Source organism: Danio rerio, chromosome 22 (genome assembly GCF_049306965.1).
Source record: "Danio rerio strain Tuebingen ecotype United States chromosome 22, GRCz12tu, whole genome shotgun sequence".
Classification (NCBI taxonomy): domain Eukaryota; kingdom Metazoa; phylum Chordata; class Actinopteri; order Cypriniformes; family Danionidae; genus Danio; species Danio rerio.
The window spans coordinates 14,312,090-14,332,173 of record NC_133197.1 but is presented as its reverse complement, the minus strand read 5'-3'; the positions used below and the strand labels follow the sequence as shown (position 1 = coordinate 14,332,173).

The window sequence follows — 20,084 nt, the reverse complement described above, 5'->3', positions numbered from 1 at the left end:
CTGTGTGATGTATGTAAAATTTGGCCCGCGACAACGTTTGTTTTTTTGCATCTGGCCCTCTGCCCAAAAAGTTTGGACACCCCTGCTGTAGGCCAAACTTATTACTAAATTCGCTATTTGGAATCACCAATAAAATGGAACAACAACTGTCACTTTTGTTGATGATACACAGGGCAGCTTTTTGAGCAGTGTTGCTGAGCAACTTTGAAAAAATTACACCACAAATGTCCAATCTCTTCTGACACTCCTCTGCAAATTAAAATTGTCCTAAGGGATGAACAAACTAGCCTGACCTAACATGCGGTAACTAATTAGGGCAATGGGTTAGAGATACAAAATTGTTGCCCATACTTAATAGATTAACCAAGCAACATCGCTCTGCAAAATTGTCCTGCAACATTGCTCAAAAGGTTACCCTGTGTATCATCAGCATCACATTTACTTTCTAAGCATTTAAATCACACAGAAATGTCTACATTTCTAGAGGACGCAAAAGTCAGAAGTCCTCTTGTCAATCAAACTATGTGTCTGTCGTAAGAATTGGTAACTTGTGTATAAAATTATGTCCAACTTGGTCTTGATGGCAAATCACCCAAAATGACAGTGATGTTTGTAGGCATTGATGTGTTTTCCATCATATGGTTTGCGTTTAAATGGCAATGAGTTAAGATGGGACAGATTGTACTACATGTTCATTTCTTACAAAACCAGAAAACATTTGTTTTAAAGTGCAGTTGGTTTGTTTAAAAGTTGATATTGCAAGCTCTCTGTAGATATTTTTACCTTGTCTGGATGTATTTACATTAAATATTTCCTACAAGGGTTTGACCCAGGTATAAACGTCAATGCCACAATCTGCATCTGTTTGCCTTGTTGTATGATGCAGTTCGGTGGCAAGCAATCGGAATGTAGAAGTCCCCCAGTTGAGAGGAGTCTAGAGAAAACACAGTCACTGTGAACTTTGGTTCTGGCCATAGTTGTTCCCAATGGTTTAATTCTTGCAGTCCCCGGATTTCCAATTATTTACAATGTTTTCTTACAGGGACACACATTTTAAAGAAGTTCCCTGCTGAGTTACTGATGTGCATTAATGATATTTAATCATTCATTGTTCTGTTTTCTGTTATTCTTTTAATCTGTCCATTCACCAATCATTGTATTTGAGGGATTTAATTGATTTAGATTTTTAAATAAAAACTCCAAGGTCTTCGATCAATCGTCAACTTGAAAAAAAACAAAAAAAAAAACAACCAATCAGACCTTCTCTTTTTTTTTTTTTTTTTTTTTAACAAAGTCAAAGAGTTTTTTGAACACCAGCAGTTCAGCTGAATTTATAAGTGACTCTCCGTCCAGAAAGATCCATTATTGCCATGCTGGAACTTTTTTTAATTTTCTCTACAGTATTAGTTACTGCACTCGCACCGCACGATCCCTCAATATCACCAGTGCCAGATTGTGCCGAAGCCTGATTGAATGTACTTTCATTTGCCATTTTAGACCTTTCCGAGCTTCTTCCCTTCATCAATGATCCATTTCAGTTCCCCTCGTCTCCCCTGCATGCGCTTTGTTGTTTTCCATTTGAGTGTCTAGCACATTTTCATTCACTCCGCAGCTCCACCAATATGACTGCCTTGAGGTTTATGGATACATTATCCTCCGTCAGTGCTAGACGCTTCATTTAAACCTTGAAACCACTTGCTGTTCAAGGTGGTGTTACCTTGAATCCCTCAGAGACCTCTTTTTTTTCAGAATCCAATCTACTGTACGAATGCGTTACATGGAGCTGTTGCATTTTTATCTGGGATAAGACAAAGCATTACACTGGCAAAATGAATTAAAAACAGTTTTAAACAGTCAGCGTCCTACTAAAGCACACTCTAAAAGTGTTTTTAATTATTATAACCTCTTTTCCTCGAAAATTTATTACACAAGCTTCGTTTTTTAATGTCTGCTTGAAAGAGGTATTTTCTCTCCAAGTGCATTAATGCTGTAAACAAGCCATTTGCAATAGGCGTACGATTTATCATCACTGTTCAAAATAGCATTATTGAGCTCATCACCCAAGAGGCTAACATATATACTGCTAGTTGACAGCTTTAGCAAATGCTTAACCACATTTTTTCATTTAGCATCTTACCATGGGGCTACTGGGATGAAGTTCTGCCATATTACATTGCCCAAAACCTGCAGTCCTCGGTCATAAATCACAATAAGGTGATGCTTAGGGTGGAAAAAAAAAATGCCTGAATTTAGGGCCTCTGAGCCTTTGTTGGAAGAAATACTAAGAATAATACATATACTGGATAAAGACACCTGCAGAGACTATAGAAATTCAGAATTTTGGGATGTTTTTATTGTAAAATACCTTGATTAGGTACAATTGTTGTGCTATTAATTGCCAGAATGAAAAATAGAAATCTCTATGTGAAAGCGATTTGTAAATATTTGAATATAAAACCACTTTTTTTTCATGAAATCAGACTAATATTGTTTAAATAAGAGGATGTGGATTATTAGTTTTGATGCTGCTGTTTTTAAAAACTAAAATTGAGTGCATAAATGGTACTTTTCTTGGGTCATTACAACACAAACTCAACATAGTAAGTGTATCACAGATCATGGAGTTTACAGCAACTTTGTGTTTAGTAGATACACATTTTGCAGAAAAAGTGCAAAAACTGAACCTATAAAAAGTACAGCAGCTTGTCATTGTGGCAGCAGCCCTTAAGCCAAAACTTTGTACTTTATGTAACCCATGAATTGCACATTTGTGCTTTAAAGTAGAACTTTAAACTTTGGTAGAATATGACATTTCATGGTGGTGCCTGAGATTACTAGTACTTGTACTTATGGCACTTGTATAAATCAATTAGGGGTAAATTATAAACATCAAATAGTACCTCAGATTAATAATATGTCCTCTTAAGGTACCACAATTAATCTTGTCCCCTACAAGTTGGCAAGACTAGTGAAACCATAACATAACTTCACCAACTCACTCACTTTCCTTCGGCTTAGTCCCTGCTTAATCAGGGGTCACCACAGCAGAATGAATCACCATAATGTTGCTTTACATTTAAAAATAAAAACGCACTAGTGTAATGGCACCTTAAAATGTTTAATTTTTATTTCTGAACAGCATCTTTCTGTATTAGATGTATTATTATATATTTATTTATTTATTTATTTATTATGCTTTCCCTGATAGTACACGTATGTCTGGAAGATGCATTTTAATGATCACTTTCTCATTTTTTTGTGTTTATTTTTTATCTTAGTACACTCGTATCAAGAAAACGTATATTAGATGTCAATTTTTAGATGTTAAAGATGTTGATCTAGATACCATCTGCTGTGTTCAAAAGTCTAGATAACATCTGCTGTGTTCAGAAGTCTGATAAACATCTTACAAAGATCTGATAAATGATCAGTCTAAACATGTATTTAACACTTATATATTTACATGTAAAAGACATTTTTCAGATGAGCAAAATTAGTTTACTTTTTATTTTTATTATTTTTTTTATCTTCCCAGATAGCACACTCACATCCGTAAAACATCTATAAGATGTCAATTTTTAGATGTTAAAGATGTTGATCTAGATAACATCTGCTGTGTTCAAAAGTCTGGTAAACATCTAAAACATGTCTGCTAAATTATCATTCTAAATTTTAACCATCTTAGACATTATGACTTAGACATATGATCTAAACATTTATTCATTCATTCATTTTCTTTTCGGCTTAGTCTCTTTATTAATCTGGGGTCGCCACAGCGGAATTAACCGCCAACTTATGCAGCATATGTTTTACGCAAAGGATGCCCTTCCAGCTGCAACCCACCACTGGGAAACATCCATACACAGTCATTCACACCCTTATACTACCGACAATTTTTAGCTCACCCAATTCACCTATGTCGCATGTCTTTGGACTTGTGGAGGAAACCTACACAAACATGGGGAGAACATGCAAACTCCACATAGAAATGTCAACTGACCCAGCTGGGGCTCGAACCAGCGACCTTCTTTCTGTGAGGTGATCATGCTAGCCATTATGCCACCATAATGCCTGATCTAAACATGTTAATGACTTAACATTAACAACTAAAAATTGATGCCTAATAGATGTTTTTGAGATGTGTAGTACATTCAGATAGTACATGTACGCCAGCAAAATGTATTATAATGATAATTTGATATGTACAACACCTGTTCAATGGTCTGACAGACGTCTTAAAAAGGTCTGAATGAACATTCTAAATTTTAAACATCTTAAAGATGTTCCTAAACTTCAACTTAACTTCTAAAAAGTGTCTAATAGATGAGCAAATCATCTAATTATATTAATATGTCTTCCAGTGTTGTTTATTTGCATCTGTCTTTTAATGTCTTCCAGATGTAAACAAAAGCATCTAATAAACATTTCTGTTATGTAAGTTTGCTATTAGAGTTATCTTAACATCTCAAATAAATGTGTTTGAGGGTTTTATGACTTTTAAACTACTACATCTGGAATGTGCTTATCAGAGTAGTAATACCTGTCTTAGAATCTTCGAAGGTTTAATAAATCACTTTTTTTTACCCCTTAAATTAGCATATTAGCATTTTAGTGTAGAAACACTTAACCTTGAGGTTGTAATGGGAACCTTTTAGGGGTTAATAAGGTACCACCCCAGCGACAAGCTATTGCACCTACTCAGAACTTTTCCTGAGACTTTTAAGAGTCTTCTTCTAGTGCTTAAACTTGTGAGACAAAGCCAGCCTCAGAGTGAAGCCAAATAAAACTCGGTCTCACCAGCTGACCAAGAAGCATATAGCCTGAAGGACTAAACAGAGAGCTCAAAAACTCTTTCTTTGCTCGTTCATCCTTTCTGTACTCAGCTCCTCCAAGCGTCTGAGACGCCCTGCTGCTCGGCCATATGTCTGCGCAGGAATTCCATCAGGTTTTTTTGCAGTCTCACAGTTCGGACCCTGCTATTTACTTCTGAAGTGACAGTTTATTCGCCTCTTCTCCAACAATAAATCCTTTTCCATCTCTATGTTCTCTAGATGAGTGTTCGATACGAAAAGGCGGCTGTAGCCATGAGTGCTCGGTGGCTCCTGGTAAAGGGGTCGTATGTTCCTGTCCCGCCGGGTTCCAGTTGGGCTCGGACGCTCAGACCTGCGAGATTCTGGATTACTGCTCAAAGCACCTACGTTGCAGCCAAGTATGCGAACAGCACAAAAATACTGTGAAATGCTCCTGCTATCCAGGCTGGAGTCTTGGATCTGACGGAGACAGCTGCTACAGCACAGGTAAACAGTGGCACGTTGGTTAATGATCTGAATTTCGTGCACTAAAATTTGAGGTTCGGTCCCTAATGGGGTTAAAACCAGATTACGGTCTAGACGACAAGGCAATTAACCTCCGGGGAACCAAATGACCCTGCAATTTCTGTGCTGTAAATAACACGGATAAACCCCTAGAAGATGACAAGTCGATTAATCAGCAGCTCAGTGCATATTTTTGGGGGGTTTCAGAGATGCATTCTGTATAGGTATAAAGTGTGTCTGTAATATGCATGGGTTTCATTTTAGCGGCTCGAGTTTACCAGAGTGCAAAGGGGAGTGGATTTGTGTTGGGAGAGATTAGAGATCTCTGCACTTTGTGAGTGGAGCGGAAGACATGTGCAAAGAGCACTAAGTAACATGTTTTAATAAAAAGAAAAACAAGCTTTTACTCGAACACGCGGCTCAGTTTGCCGAGCTGTCAAAATGCTTTTAGTTTTGGGCCGAACTGAAGCGGCTAGCTATAATTTATATCACAATCCACATATGGTTTCCACTGGAGTCTCAGAGAAAATTTTGCTTTATTCATAGCACGGAATTCTCTAGCTTTTATTCAAAAGAAGATATTTATTTATTCATTGTTTTAGGGATAATTTTCAACATGAAACTCTTATCTGTCGAATCTATCCATCCATCCATTTCTTTTTTCATTTCTACCAATTGCTGTGCCCATATATCCATCCATCCATCCATCCATCCATCCATCTATTTATCTAATCTATAGTTCTTCCTATCATTTTAGCTTATGTTGTGTTTTTCAATCCATCCATCCATCCATCCATCCATCCCTTCCTTTCCTTTCTACCAGTTATTGTTTCTATCTATCTATTCATCCATCCAACCAGCCCTCCATCTATTAATTTTTTTGTTCAATCAATCATTGTATCTGTCCATCCATCCATCCAAAATATTATTCTACCATTGTACCATTTTATCTTATGTTTTGTTATCCATCCATCCATCCATTTCTTTCCATTCAACCAATTGTTGTTTCTATCTATCTATTCATTTATTCATCCATCCATTCATCCATCAGGCCATTTCATCTTTCCTTTCTACCAATTGTTGTTTCCATCCATCCATCCATCCATCCATCCATCCAATATATTGTTCTACCTTTATATCATTGCATCTTATGTTTTGTTTTCCATACATCCATCCATCCATTTCTTCTTTTCATTCCACCAATTGTTGTTTCTACCTATCTATTCATTTATCCATCCACCATTCATCAGGCCATTTCATCTTTCCTTTCTACCAATTGTTGTTTTCATCCATCCATCCATCCATCCATCCATCCATCCATCCATCCATCCATCCATTCATCCATCCATCCAATATATTGTTCTACCTATGTATCATTGCATCGTATGTTTTGTTTTTCCATCCATCCATCCATCCATCCATCCATCCATCCATCCATCCATCCATCCATCCATCCATCCATCCATCCATCCATCCATCCATCCATCCATCCTTCCATCCATCCATCCATCCATCCATCCATCTATCCATTTTTTCTTTCCTTTTTACCAATTGTTGTTTCTATCTATCTATTCAATAATCTATCCAGCCATCCATCCCTTTTTTGTTTTATCAATTATTGCATCCATTCATCCATCCAATATATTATTCTAACATTTTATCATTTTACCCTATGTTTTGTTTTTTCATCCATCTATCGAGCCATTTCATCTTTCCTTTCTTACAATTGTTTTTTCCGTCCATCCATCTATCCATCCATCCATCCATCCATCCATCTATCCATCCATCCATCCATTTTATTATTTTCTTTCTACCAATTATTGTTTCTATCTATCTATTCATCCATCCATCCAGTCACCCATCCATCTTTTTTTTTCATTCTATCAGTCATTGTTCGCCCATCCATCCATCCATCCATCCATCCATCCATCCATCCATCCATCCATCCATCCATCCAATTATAATTTTTTTTCGTATCTATCTGCCTATTTATTGTTCTCCTTATAATTGATTTTGTCTTTTTTCAGATCCTTTTGAGGCCTTCATCATTTTTTCTATCAGACATGAAATACGTCGCATAAATCTGCATAAAGGCGACTACAGCCTGTTAGTCCCCGGGCTCAGAAACACCATCGCTTTGGATTTCCATTTCAGCCAAAGCTTGTTGTATTGGACTGACGTCGTAGAGGACAAAATTTACCGCGGGAAGCTGTCAGAGGGAGGCGGTAGGAGTCTTTTAATATTTTGTTTATGACAATGTTAATATTTATAGCTTGATTATACTATACACTGTAGGCTATTGTGAGGTGTAATGGTTTTTACAGTGTTTTATACTTTGTTTTTGTCTCTATATATTAGCATTGTTAATGTTTAAAGGGTAATGAATGAGACCTCTTTATTTTATACATTATTAAATAGAATAAATGGTGCATTTATGCTTAAAGGATTGAAAAGATGAAATATCAAAATGCCCTTATTAATATTTATCATACATGTAGTTTGGTTTCTTCAAGAATAATGTTACTCATTCTTAATGTTTATTATATTGCTTGAGAGTTTCTTTAGCACTCTTTTACACTTGAAAATCAAAGTCAGTCTTCCAACTGTGTTAATATTTCAGCTTCAGAGCCCCCCAAATGTGTGAGAAGTAATTTACACTCAGCCCACAAAAGAACTGATGAGTAGACAATGAGAAAGAGAGAGAGAAAAAGTGAAAATCACTTCTTTAATCCACATCATACGGTCCAAAATTACCACCAAATTCTTCTTGAGCTTGACCAAGCGGCTAACACACTTTAAGGGATAGTTCAACGACATTTTTTTCCCATGTCAAACAATAGAGATATATTTTTAAAGCAGAAACCATGGTCCTTGGTTATTCATACAACAAAATCTTAATCCTTTAAACAGCACTTGGGAAATATTTGAAAAAGAAAACAATTTTTATAGGAGGTAATCGTTTAGCCTTTAACTATAAATGGAACACAAGATGAATACCCTTTAGGGCTCTTTCATAGTAAAATTGTTTATTCTAAAAGTAGCTATGTTTCCATCGAAAGATGCTAATTCAAATTATGCACAAAACAGGAATATTGTATAAAAGACTTGTTTCTGGGCCTCATTAATAATATATTAACGCTTATACTGAAATGGTTAAGGCATTTAAGAATGACCCAAACAACATTTCAGATGTTTTACAGTGTACTCAGCCTACTGGTTTGTCCATTCACACACATTTTTATCATCACATGATCTCTTATTAAAATAATCACATGACTTTTTTTTGAATGCACACACTGGAATTTGTTAGGTAATATTGTTTCCATCGTAGTTTATGCGCATCTTTTCTTATCGCATAAAAAGTTTATCCTACTCAGTTATGCGCATATGCTTTTTATGTGCATTTTCAAAATGTATGTGCATCATGGCGTTTCCATCAAGCGTATGCAAAATGCGAATTAACATAGCTAGTGACTAAATTAGGATCAAAATTTACAATAGAATTGTTTATTATAAATGTACAAGCATGTTTACTGTACTGTTTATTTGCAAATATTTTCTGGCAAAATCACATAGTAAAGCTTCCATTGAAAGTTGTGAATCTAATTCATTGCGTAAAATTTAAACTATCGCAAAAACGTAAATAAAATGTTTTTTACCATAGTAGATGAGTTGTACCTTAGAGCTGCAGACGACACGCAGTAACATAAAAAAAAATGTTTAAAGAGCCCATATTATACATGAAATAGGGTCATATCCTGGTTGTAAGGGTCTCCAACAACAGTCTAATATGCATGCAAGGTCAAAAAACACTTTCATGGTCTTATAATCTGCATTTATTTTTAGCTAATTATCCCAGCGACTCCTGTATGAATCGTCCAGTGATTCATTTGTTCCCAAACCCCTCCTTAGCGCGAAGCTAATCTGCTCTGATTGGACCGATGACAGTCTGTCGCGATTGGTCGACTGCCTTCAGTCAGAGAGGGAAATGGCCAATAGCTAATCAGCAATTTAAAAAGTAATCACAGTTCATACACGCTCGATAGTGTAGACGTGGAGTTTAGCTGCCACACTATGGCGAGTGGATAGTGCCACGGATAACCGAACGAAGGAGACAGTCGTGTACTCGCCATACCACACACACACAAAAACACACACACACCTCCGGATGACAACGCTCCCGCTTCCGCCCGCACCCGCCAGGTTTTAGCCTGAGAACCCGCTCCGTTTTCTGCCCGCCGCCAAAAAATCACCCAGTATACAGTCCAGACAGCCAAGCTGTCAGTATAAACACACACACACACACAGCACAAAGCTCGTTCGTTCGTTCGCTCTCTCTCTCTCTCTCTCTCTCTCGCTCTCTCTCATACGCGCGCGTGCGCACTAACACACACACAAGCACCACGCAGACTCTCTCTTTCTAATTCGCATAGCAATATCCGTGATATTGCTAGACAGCCCGCTCCCGTCCCAAATTAAACCCGTTACCGACCGCTCCCGCGATTAATTCGGAAATTTATTCCCGCGGCTGTCCCCGCGCCAGATTTCTGCGGCGCGGGAATAAATTTCCGAATAAATCGCGGGAGCAGAACTCTAGCACGGAGCTCCATAAACAAACAGCACGCGTCGCGTTTTTAACGTGACTTTGCACGCGATAAGATAAAATATCCAGTTAACCTGATACAGTACACGCGGTTACAAGTAACAAATCACAACTAAATACATTTGCAAGCTAGAGTCAACGAGGCAACAACTTTAACCGCACGTACTTACACTTGAGAAATGGAAGAAACCCATCCTGACGTCCATCAGTTACTCTTTACTGATCCTTCCTTTAACAAACTCAGATGAAGTATTCTTTGTAGCATGTAGCTTCCAGAAGTTTCCAACTGCTTGGTTATAATGCTGATGTTTCATCTTTGGGTAGAGACTCAATATATCCATCTGCAGTGTGACTTCAATCGACCGGCATGTTTGTGTGCGTGTTGTTTGTGGGTGTGCGTGTGTTTGTGGGTGTGTGTGTGTGTGTGTCTGGGTTTCTGCGTCAGAGGGCGGGGCCTCAGGTTTGAAATCTCCCGGGTTTGCGCGTGCACGTGAATAACTTGGTTTCGTTCGTACGTCATGGCGAAACACCTAATGAGTCGGTATCAAGGCGACTCGTTTGAAGCACTATGAGTCGACTCTTTTATAGATGAATCAACCGTTTTAAACACTGTATTCTTACAGATTTAAGCCTTAGCTGGATACTTCACTTCACTTAGAGCTGTGTTACACACTACATGGAGGGGAATTTTCAAAAACCCATAATATGGGCTCTTTAAGATGACAAAAAATAGTCACTCAAGTGATATTAGGTGCAGAATTATATATATAAAAAGAAGTTAAGGTAAGAGAAGCTTGTTCACTTGTAAGTCTAGTTATCCAATCAAATTGTCGGTTGAGGCACATCAATGTAATTTCTTTGTACATGTTATTTGATGTGAACGGCCTGCCTTGTGGGTACTTTGATGTCAATACGACATCAAAAATCTTATCAAAAATGCAAATCGAATTTAGTACCTTGATGTCAAAACAACATCAAATTGACGTCTAACATCGACATTAAAAACACATTAAAAACTGATTACAGGAGAGCCCTGTTTGATGTGTTTTTAGACACCCATGTTAGATTTTGACATCAAGATAGTTTACATGCGTTGTAAGGACATGTTATTTTAATGGTCAAACAGGCATCATCATGTGGATGTCAAATGGACGTCAAGTTTTTCATATCTAATCGATTTACATTTTTGATGTGTTTTTGACTATTTTTTTTATGTCGTTTTTGACATTAGGTGCAAACTGGGTGGTTTATGCAGTAACCTGATTTTGCTTCTCTTGGCAGGTGTTTCGGCAATTGAAGTGGTGGTCCAGCATGGTCTAGCCACTCCAGAGGGCCTTGCTGTTGATTGGATAGCTGGGAATCTCTACTGGATCGACAGCAACCTAGACCAGATTGAAGTATCCAAGCTAAACGGCGAATTGCGAACCACCCTCATTGCAGGGGGAATGGAACACCCCCGGGCCATTGCTGTGGATCCTGGCCAAGGGTGGGTTTTTTTTTTTTTTTTTTTTTCYTTTTTTTTTTTTTTTTTTTTTTTTTCTTTAATTTACCCTCAATTTCCAGTGGAAAAGAACAGCAAATGCCACCAGCTTTCCAATTACTTCATAGCTTTAATGAACAACTTTAGTGATTGATGGCTCAGTTTGCTGGTTTGCGAATTGTAATGAACCCATCTAATCACCCATAAAGGAGTTTTTTAAATGATTTCCAGAAGGGATATTACCATGAAATTGGCCCATTACACATTCCTACCTGTTTTGTAATTGCGCTAATGCTGATGCTTTTAATGAGGATGTGGTTTGCAAGTAGCCCTCGTTTGAAAGTCGTTTAAACACTTGATTGGTTAGAGACACTTAGTTTTGTCATCAACAGTGCCTTGTTCTGGACCGACTGGGATGCCACTTTTCCTCGAATCGAGGGGGCTTCCATGAGTGGAAAACAACGCCATGTGGTTTTCAAGGACATGGACACCGGAGCCTGGCCGAATGGACTCACCTTGGACCACATGGAGAGCAGGATAATCTGGACGGATGCCCGGTAAGAAAGATGCAAGGCTTCTGTTGGGTTTGTGTCAATATTTCATGATTTGTTTTTCTAAGACATGACCGTATTCTGGTGGGAAAGTATTGGGGATAACCTAGGATTCAGTCAATGGTAACAAATTTAAGCGATGGCTTTTTTGTCGAATGATTGATGTGTTTTTGCAATGGTTCAAATTTGAGATCCACCTCAGCTGGAGACAAAATGACAGGCTGACGGAGATATGCTATTACTATAGATTATAATTTTACCCGTCAAGCTGTTTTTTTTTTTTTTTTGGATTTTTACAAAGCACCAGCATGGCAATTTGCTGTCTTGACACATTCATAAACTCTCATCTTGCGTTCCTCACAGCACTTGTTCAATTCCTTGTGTGCCCGGGAGCTCCAAATGCACCACAAATTAATATTCAGATAATGAGATTCCTGGACTTAATGAAGAATCTGATCAATTCTCTGCCGTCGATTGCCTCATTTTCATCTCTGCTATATTCAGATCACACATCTCTCTTTTTTTCTCACAGTCTGTCAACATTTCTTCCTTTCCTTTTTTCCCAGCATGAAGGCATCAGTGCACTCTAAAATACTTCTTACAGACTTTTTTAGACTGAATGCTCCCATTATTTAGAGTAAACCGTAAACCTTCATTTGGATATATTCAAGATGTTTTGTAATTTTATTTAAGCTGTACTTTCAGTTTTTTTCGTCTATGGAAGCTGAGGCAGATTTTAGGTCAACAGCACTTTCTTGAGTAAATATTTAGTGTTTCTTTTTTAACCCAACATTACTAAAATCAAAGAAGTTTCAGTTTTTTATCATTTTAATTTGATTTAGTCTGTTTTAAGATTTGTTTTATAGCTTTTTTTGACAATTTATTGACTAATTCTGCTACACCACACGTTACTGTTTGCTTTCTAAAGACATAGGTTGTTACAAATTACAATAAACAAATGATAAAAAACGACAGCTGTTTTTGCAAGAACTTAAGGTAATTACCCTAAAATAATTTTCTAAATTTTACGACATACTACCATACTTTATTAATTTATAGTATTATACAGTGTTTTGAAATACGAACATCTGCATTTCATATTACACAACTATATGCAGACGGTGTTGAGAAAGTCATCAACGTCTTTTCCAGAGGAAGTAACTAGGTACACCACAATACGAGCTACAATGCTAAACCTAATGTTAAGTTATAGCTAAGTTACTGCGTAGTTTGTTTTCACAACAAGTCATCATAATAGAGGCAAAGCGTTTAATTGAACAGAAGGAAACTTGCATAGTTCGCTGATTATTGCTAATAAAGATCATTAATGTATGATAATAAATAATTGTAGTGTAGCTAGTTACTAATAAAACAATAACATGTTCATTTTAACCAGATTGACTTTCAAATTTAACTTAAATCTATTAAATTAGATAATAGACAAATTAAATGAAATAAATAAATTATTAAACTAAACCAAACTAAACTAAATTAAATTAGATCGAATGTTAGCAAATTTATTGTATTTGTTACACCACCAGAGTAGCGTGTTACCCAAGAAGAAGAGCCTTAAATATTAACTAAATTAGAGCTTTAGTAAAAATGGAGCACTTATGGTCATACATTTCCAAGATTTCAACTTTTAAATCAGGTGCAGAAATAAGCTGCATGTGTGTTTTTCTCGACAGCATACACTAAGAGAAACAGAAAGTAAAACTAATCCATGCATATCTAGTGCAGTACCTTCAATTTCCAGTAGGTCAAAACCACAACAGGTGGGTAGCGCTGTTGCCTCACTGCAAGAAGGTCATTGGTTCGAGCCCCGAATAGGTCAGTTGGCATTTCTGTGTGGAGCTTTCCTTTTGGGGTGCTCTGGCTTCCCTCGCAGTCCAAACAAATGTAGGTGAATTGGGTAAGCAAAAATTTTCGCAGTGTATGCGTGTATACCCTGGTCCTTCATTTTGGGGGTTGAGAAAAAAAAAAAAAAAAGATTTTACGAAACACCAAGATGGTGCGGCTAATTATCAATTTTGTTATAAACAGCCTGGGGATAAGTCAATTTTGTTATATATCTGACGTCAGTGGCAGGCTGAAGGAAAAGCGCACATACAAGTAACTGATCAAATTTTGACATAAGTGCAAACACTCTATAGATAACTTAGCTAAGCTACGCTATAAGCAACCCTCAGAGATAGTAACTAGCTACACTACAATTCAAACTATTTAGCTAAAAATGACTAAAGACAACTTCTCTAATCTTTTACAAATAACAGAACAATGCTGTTCTTTTCGGATAAACCAATTAGCAAGGGAAAAAACATAAGCTGATTGAATATGACTCGTGCTGTCCGTAATTAAACAACTTAATGTTGTTACATAATCTAATATGTAAGTAAGCTATGATTCATTTAGTTTGTCTAACGTTGATTTGACTTAAGTCTGATTACTGTTGAATTGACAATTTTGAATTTGAATTTTGAATGAATTACGGCACGTTAAAATGGCCGCTGTTTGGAAACGATGACATCACAGTACCATGTGACCAGGCATAAAAGGATGTGAAACTTTTATGATACGCAATAGAATATTAGGAATTATACTGGGCTCTCGACTCATCGATGACCACAACAACTCACAGCTCTGGATACGTGCCGGATCCAAGATTATATTAACTTCTGGATAAAGAGAAATAGACTAACAAATCAAAGCAAAGCAACATGAACTTCGAAAACCAAAGCACATTTCAGAAACTTGCTTTAACTCTGATCTTGACTCAGTTGAGTTGATTGAGCTCATGTTCTGGAATTTAAAGCGAAACAAGATTGATCATCTCTGATTTGATTCAGTTTGATCTAAAAACGGGTCAGTTTTTGCTTGATGTTGACATCCAAAAATCTCTGATAATGCTGAGTATGAATGTTTTTTTTCTTCTCTCCTTAGATCTGACGCTATATACTCTGCTCTATATGATGGCACGGGGGTGATTGAGATTCTCAGAGGCCACGAGTTCCTCTCTCACCCCTTCGCCGTGTCTCTTTTTGGAGGAAACGTCTACTGGACCGACTGGAGGACCAATACATTGACCAAAGCCAACAAATGGACTGGAGCCAATGTGACGGTCATTCAAAAAACCAGCGCTCAGCCCTTCGACCTGGAGATTTACCATCCCAGCCGGCAGCCACAGAGTAAGAGACCATCTTTCTGTCTTTCAAAATGGTCTCGAGGGGACGAGGATTTGAAGGATCTGAAAGATCTTAATGAGTCGAAATCTCTAGATTGAGCGAAGTTGTCATGTTGGATTAACAGCGCACAATGACCCAGTTTTGGCACGTTCACAGTTCTCACTGGGAGATTTTAGGGACTAATTGGCTGCAAAGCTGTCTCGTCAAGAACTCTCTTGATTCCAGATTTCTTATCATTTATGAAATATGAATCAGACAGTGAAACAAAACAAGGTCCCAATTCTGCTGAGCTTTGTTCTGAAAACTAAATGCAAACTCAAAGCTTGTACTTAGAATCAAGCAACGTTACAGATGAGTCAATGAATCAAATAAATATATTTTTGGGGTCTTTAGTGAAATGTTAAAATTTCAATTAAATAATAATAATATTAATAATATTTACATATAGATTTTTGGTTTTGGTTTGTGTTTTTCATTTTATGATAAATTATTTATTTTAAAGATAAACATTGTTTTGTTTTACCTTGTTTTTTGTTTAGTTTTTTCGTCTAGTTTTGTTTTGCCTTGTTTGTTGTTTTGTTTTGTCGTCTTGCTTTTTTTGTCTTGTCTTCTCTTGTTTTTGTTTTGTTTTGTTTTGTTTCTTGTCTTGTCTTGTTTTTTTTTTTTCTTGTTTTGTTTTGTATAGCTTTTAGTTTAGTTTCATTTTGTTTTGCTAAAATAGCAAAACGGAGTTAATTTTTTGCTATTCTCGATTAGGATTTGTGCAAACCTAATAGTTTTTTTGTTTGTTTTTATTGTTTGTTTTTGTTTTATTTACATAAATTTTATTTACATGTTTGTTAGTTTTAGGAAAGTGCACTACAATTTGTAATGAAGTAAAGCTTGGCCTATTATTTTATTTTATTTCTTCATCTTGTCTTGTTTTGTTTTGCCTTGTTTTTTTGTTTTTGTTTTTAATGGTGTTTTGTTTTGTATAGCTTTTTTATGTTGTTTTGTTTTTTATAGGGTTTTGTTTTGTTTTTCGTTGCGTTTCAATTTGTTTTGCAAAAATGGCAATAGAATTTCTGTTTTTTATTGTTTGTTTTTTGTTTGATTTACATACATATTTTTTGTTTGTTTTACTAAAATGCACTACAATATGTAATGTAGCAAAGCTTGGCCTCCTATTTTATTTTTTTTATTATTTTTTTTTCTTATTTTGGTCTTGTATTGTTTTAAAAAGTTTTTTTTTTTTTTTTGCTATTCTTAGAATACCATTATTATTTTATATCTTATTATTAGAATCTTTGTAAAACCTTGTAGTTGTTTTCTACTTTTAATGTTTGTTTAATTGTTTATATAGTAGTTTTTTTTTTGTTTGTTTTAGTAAAATGTACCCCACTACTGTGTGTAATGTAGCAAAGCTTTCGCTCTTATTTTATTTTTTATTAAATTTTTTTGTCTTGTTTTTTTGTCTTTTTTAGTTTAATTTTTTTAGTTGTTTTTCTTTTTTTTACCAGCTCAGTAAACACAGAACACACGTTTGATGTCCAAAAACGTTCAGCCCTCAACTGTTTGGCCAATAAAACACAAAAAGGAGCCAACCCTCCCCCTATAAATAAAGTACAATTGAATCAGGGCTTGATGTGCCGTCCAGCATCTTTCCCCTCGGGTTTTCATCTGCCAGATGCAGAGAAATCAGCCTTCTGTCAACACATCCAGCCTGGCATCATCAACCAGAGCTCAATTACAGCCTTAATGGCGCTAAGAGGCTCTTTGTTAACTCATGACTCCAGATAAACAGTTGTAATGGGCTGATGAAGAGCTCCACAAACTGACTGGCACTTATAAAACAACTGGGGAGATGGAGTGATGCATGAACAGATGTGTGGACGATCTTTTGAGTTAGTGGGTCCTTTACGTTTTGAGTCAATCTGAGGTATGAAAGAAGGATATTCACCTGTTACAATTCTTGGAAGATGTGTGTGTGTCTGTATGTGTGTGTGTGTGTGTGTGTGTGTGTGTGTGTGTGTGTGTGTGTGTGTGTGTGTGTTTGTGTGTTTATTTGTTTATTTATTGGGGAAGCATTTTGTTGTATTGATTTGCTTATATCACACATCGTATTTGACTTTTAAATTGACTTTTATATCTCTTTTAAATAAGTGCCCTTTTAGTAGTAGTAGTACAAACAAATAAAACAGATATTTGACATTTGACCTGATAACATTTGTCTGTATAACCGTGTGCATAATATTTATGTAACAACGTTTGGCAAAAAAAAGTCTCTTTTATTATTATTGTTATTATTATTATTATCATTATTATTATTATTATTATTATTTTTTTTTATTATTGATTATTATTTTTATTATTATTATTGATTATTATTATTATTATTATTTATTTTTTTATTAATAATAATAATAATTATTATTATTATTATTATTTATTTTTTTAACTATTGATTATTATTATTATTATTATTATTATTATTATTATTATTATTTTATTTTTTATTTATTTATTTATTTTTTTAATAAAATGAAATATGCTTTTAACTGAACTTTGTATAATATGTTTTAAGATATAAATGCTGTTTTCTTTTTTTAATTTTGTCTTAATGAGGTTTATTTTTAATTTTCACTTTTTTGGATTGGTGTAAAACCTTGTAGGTTTTTTCAGTGTTATGTTTGTTTGTTGTTTTTGTTTTAAATTATATATTTTTTAAATATATGATTACAATTTGATCTTATGTTTTTGCTTTAAACTTAAAATGTGCTTTTTAAGGTTGTAAAACTAGGCCCCTTTATTTTACTTTATTTATTTATTTTTTATTAATTTTTAAATATTTAATACAATTTTAATTAATTAATTAATTAATTTATTTATTTATTAAGTAATTTAGTTATTTTATTCTTATTTTTATTATTTATTTTTTACTTAAATTTAACTTTTTTTGGTCTATGTATTTATTTTATTTTTATTTTATTTGTATTTATAATTTGTATTTTATTTAATAATTTTTTATTTTATTTTCATTTATTTATTTTTATTGTTTTATTTTTGTTCAGTTGTATTTAGTTATATTTAATTTATTTAAAAATATTTGTGTATTTATTTAATTTAATTTTTATTTCTCAACTGATTTATTCTGTATGATATCACCTACTTTCCTTTTTACACTTATAATTCAGCATGTCTGTTCTGTTCCCTGTCTGTTTCGATTACCCTTTAGGATTTAAAGAGTCTGGATTTCACCGCTATCAGTTTTCATGTGCCACAATGACTTAGCGAGACTGACATAGAGATTACTGCATTCATTAGGCAACAAACCAGTGTCTTTATGAACTTGTAAGCATTTTTTCAAGTTATGTGGGTTTTATGGTCCTGTTCAGAGTTATGGAGCATCAACCTTGCCCAGAGCAAGAACAGAGTCTGGGATTGTTGTTTGGGGAATAAGGGGCCTAATTATTCAACGCTACTATCCTCACGTTCACTCGATAAAGAGCACTCTTGGTTTGTAGGATAGCATGTGCATAAAAGCAGGATGTTTTGCATAATGACAAGCTGAAGAAATGATAACTGATTTGGAGCTGGCATGGGAAGTGTGATAATATGGAGTGTGGCTGTGCTTTAGAATACCTGTCAAAATGTGTAATTTTATTTCATTTATTTTATTTATTATTGTATTGCTTATATTTTGTGTTTATTTAATTGTATTACTGTATTTAGTTTTTTTATTTTATTTTTTGTAATTATGTGTTTATTATTGCATTTGTATTTTTTATTTTAATTTTTATTAATGTATTTATTTACTATTATTGTATTTTTATTATTTTTTTCCTTTTTTATTTTTTTCTTTCCTCTTATTTTAATCTATTTTATATATTTTATTTTAATTGTTTTTAATGTATATTTATTATTTTCTTTTTTCCTTTCTTTGTCATTTATTTTAATACTGTATTTTTATTTTTGTTTTTATTAAATTTGTCTTTTCTTTAATTTATATTTATGTATTTGTTGTATTTGTATTTTAGTTTTAGAATTGTACTTTTTACATATTTATTTATTTTATTTATTTTATTATTTTATTTTATTTTAAATATTTTATTTCCTTTTATTTTATTTTTATTTTATTCTTTTCTTTTTTATTCTTTTCTTTTCTTTGTATAGTTTTCTTTTCTTTTATTATTCTATTTTTATTATTTTTTGACATTTTTATTCTTTTATTTGTATTTTTGTATGTATTATTTTATTTTTATTATTTTACTTTTTATTTATGTATTTGCGTTTTTTACTATTGTATTTTTTTATTTTATTTTATTTCCTCGTATTTATTGTTTTAATGTATTTATTATTTTCTTTTTTCATTTTTCTTTTCTTTTTCTATTTTACTTCCTATTTTGTTTAGTTTTAATCTTACTCATTAAAACATTTATTTATTTGTTTCTTTTTTTCATAATTTTATTATTATTTTAATTTAATTACATTTAAATGGTAAAGAAAGATGGTCCATTATTATTTAGAGAAAAGTCAAGCAGTGATACAAATTAAAACCTAAAAACCTAACTAAAATCATTGTAATGCAAGATTCAAAACCAATTTTGAAAAAATAAAAAATTCTAAATAAAATGTTAAAAATAAAGTCAGTCAATTTAGAGTATAAATGTATTGTGTTTTAAGGAAAATACATATTACATTTCAAGAAAATAAGTCAAAATAAAATGTTAAGAATAAACTGAAAATGTATAAGTAAAAAATTTCAAGATCTTAAAATCTCACGTTTACTTGCCCAAAAATTAAGATTTGTATTGTCAATTGTTATTCTTTTATTTGATTTGACTTTTTATATAAAAATTGTATAAAATCTACCTAATGTATAAATCAGACCATATTCTGAGCACATTTGTTAACTTGAAGAGTTTGTTTGGCTTTGACCTGTTGAAATAATCATGGAAGGTGTTGCTGTGAGAT

The 20,084-nt window shown here is 34.1% G+C and overlaps 1 protein-coding gene across 3 annotated transcripts in view; it reads left to right on the top strand.

Moving 5' to 3' along the window:
* The window catches only part of lrp1ba (low density lipoprotein receptor-related protein 1Ba), a 470,228-nt gene that overhangs the window by 206,013 nt on the left and 244,131 nt on the right, over positions 1-20,084 (top strand). For all 3 annotated transcript variants that reach the window (XR_012397830.1, XM_017353408.4, XM_021469578.3), the window contains exons 23-27: positions 5,052-5,297; positions 7,343-7,540; positions 11,200-11,404; positions 11,791-11,955; positions 14,890-15,134. Coding sequence is in view for 2 of the 3 variants with exons in the window: in XM_017353408.4 (XP_017208897.1) it covers positions 5,052-5,297; positions 7,343-7,540; positions 11,200-11,404; positions 11,791-11,955; positions 14,890-15,134 (1,059 nt within the window). In the remaining variant the exon portion in view is untranslated. The remainder of the gene's footprint in view (positions 1-5,051; positions 5,298-7,342; positions 7,541-11,199; positions 11,405-11,790; positions 11,956-14,889; positions 15,135-20,084) is intronic.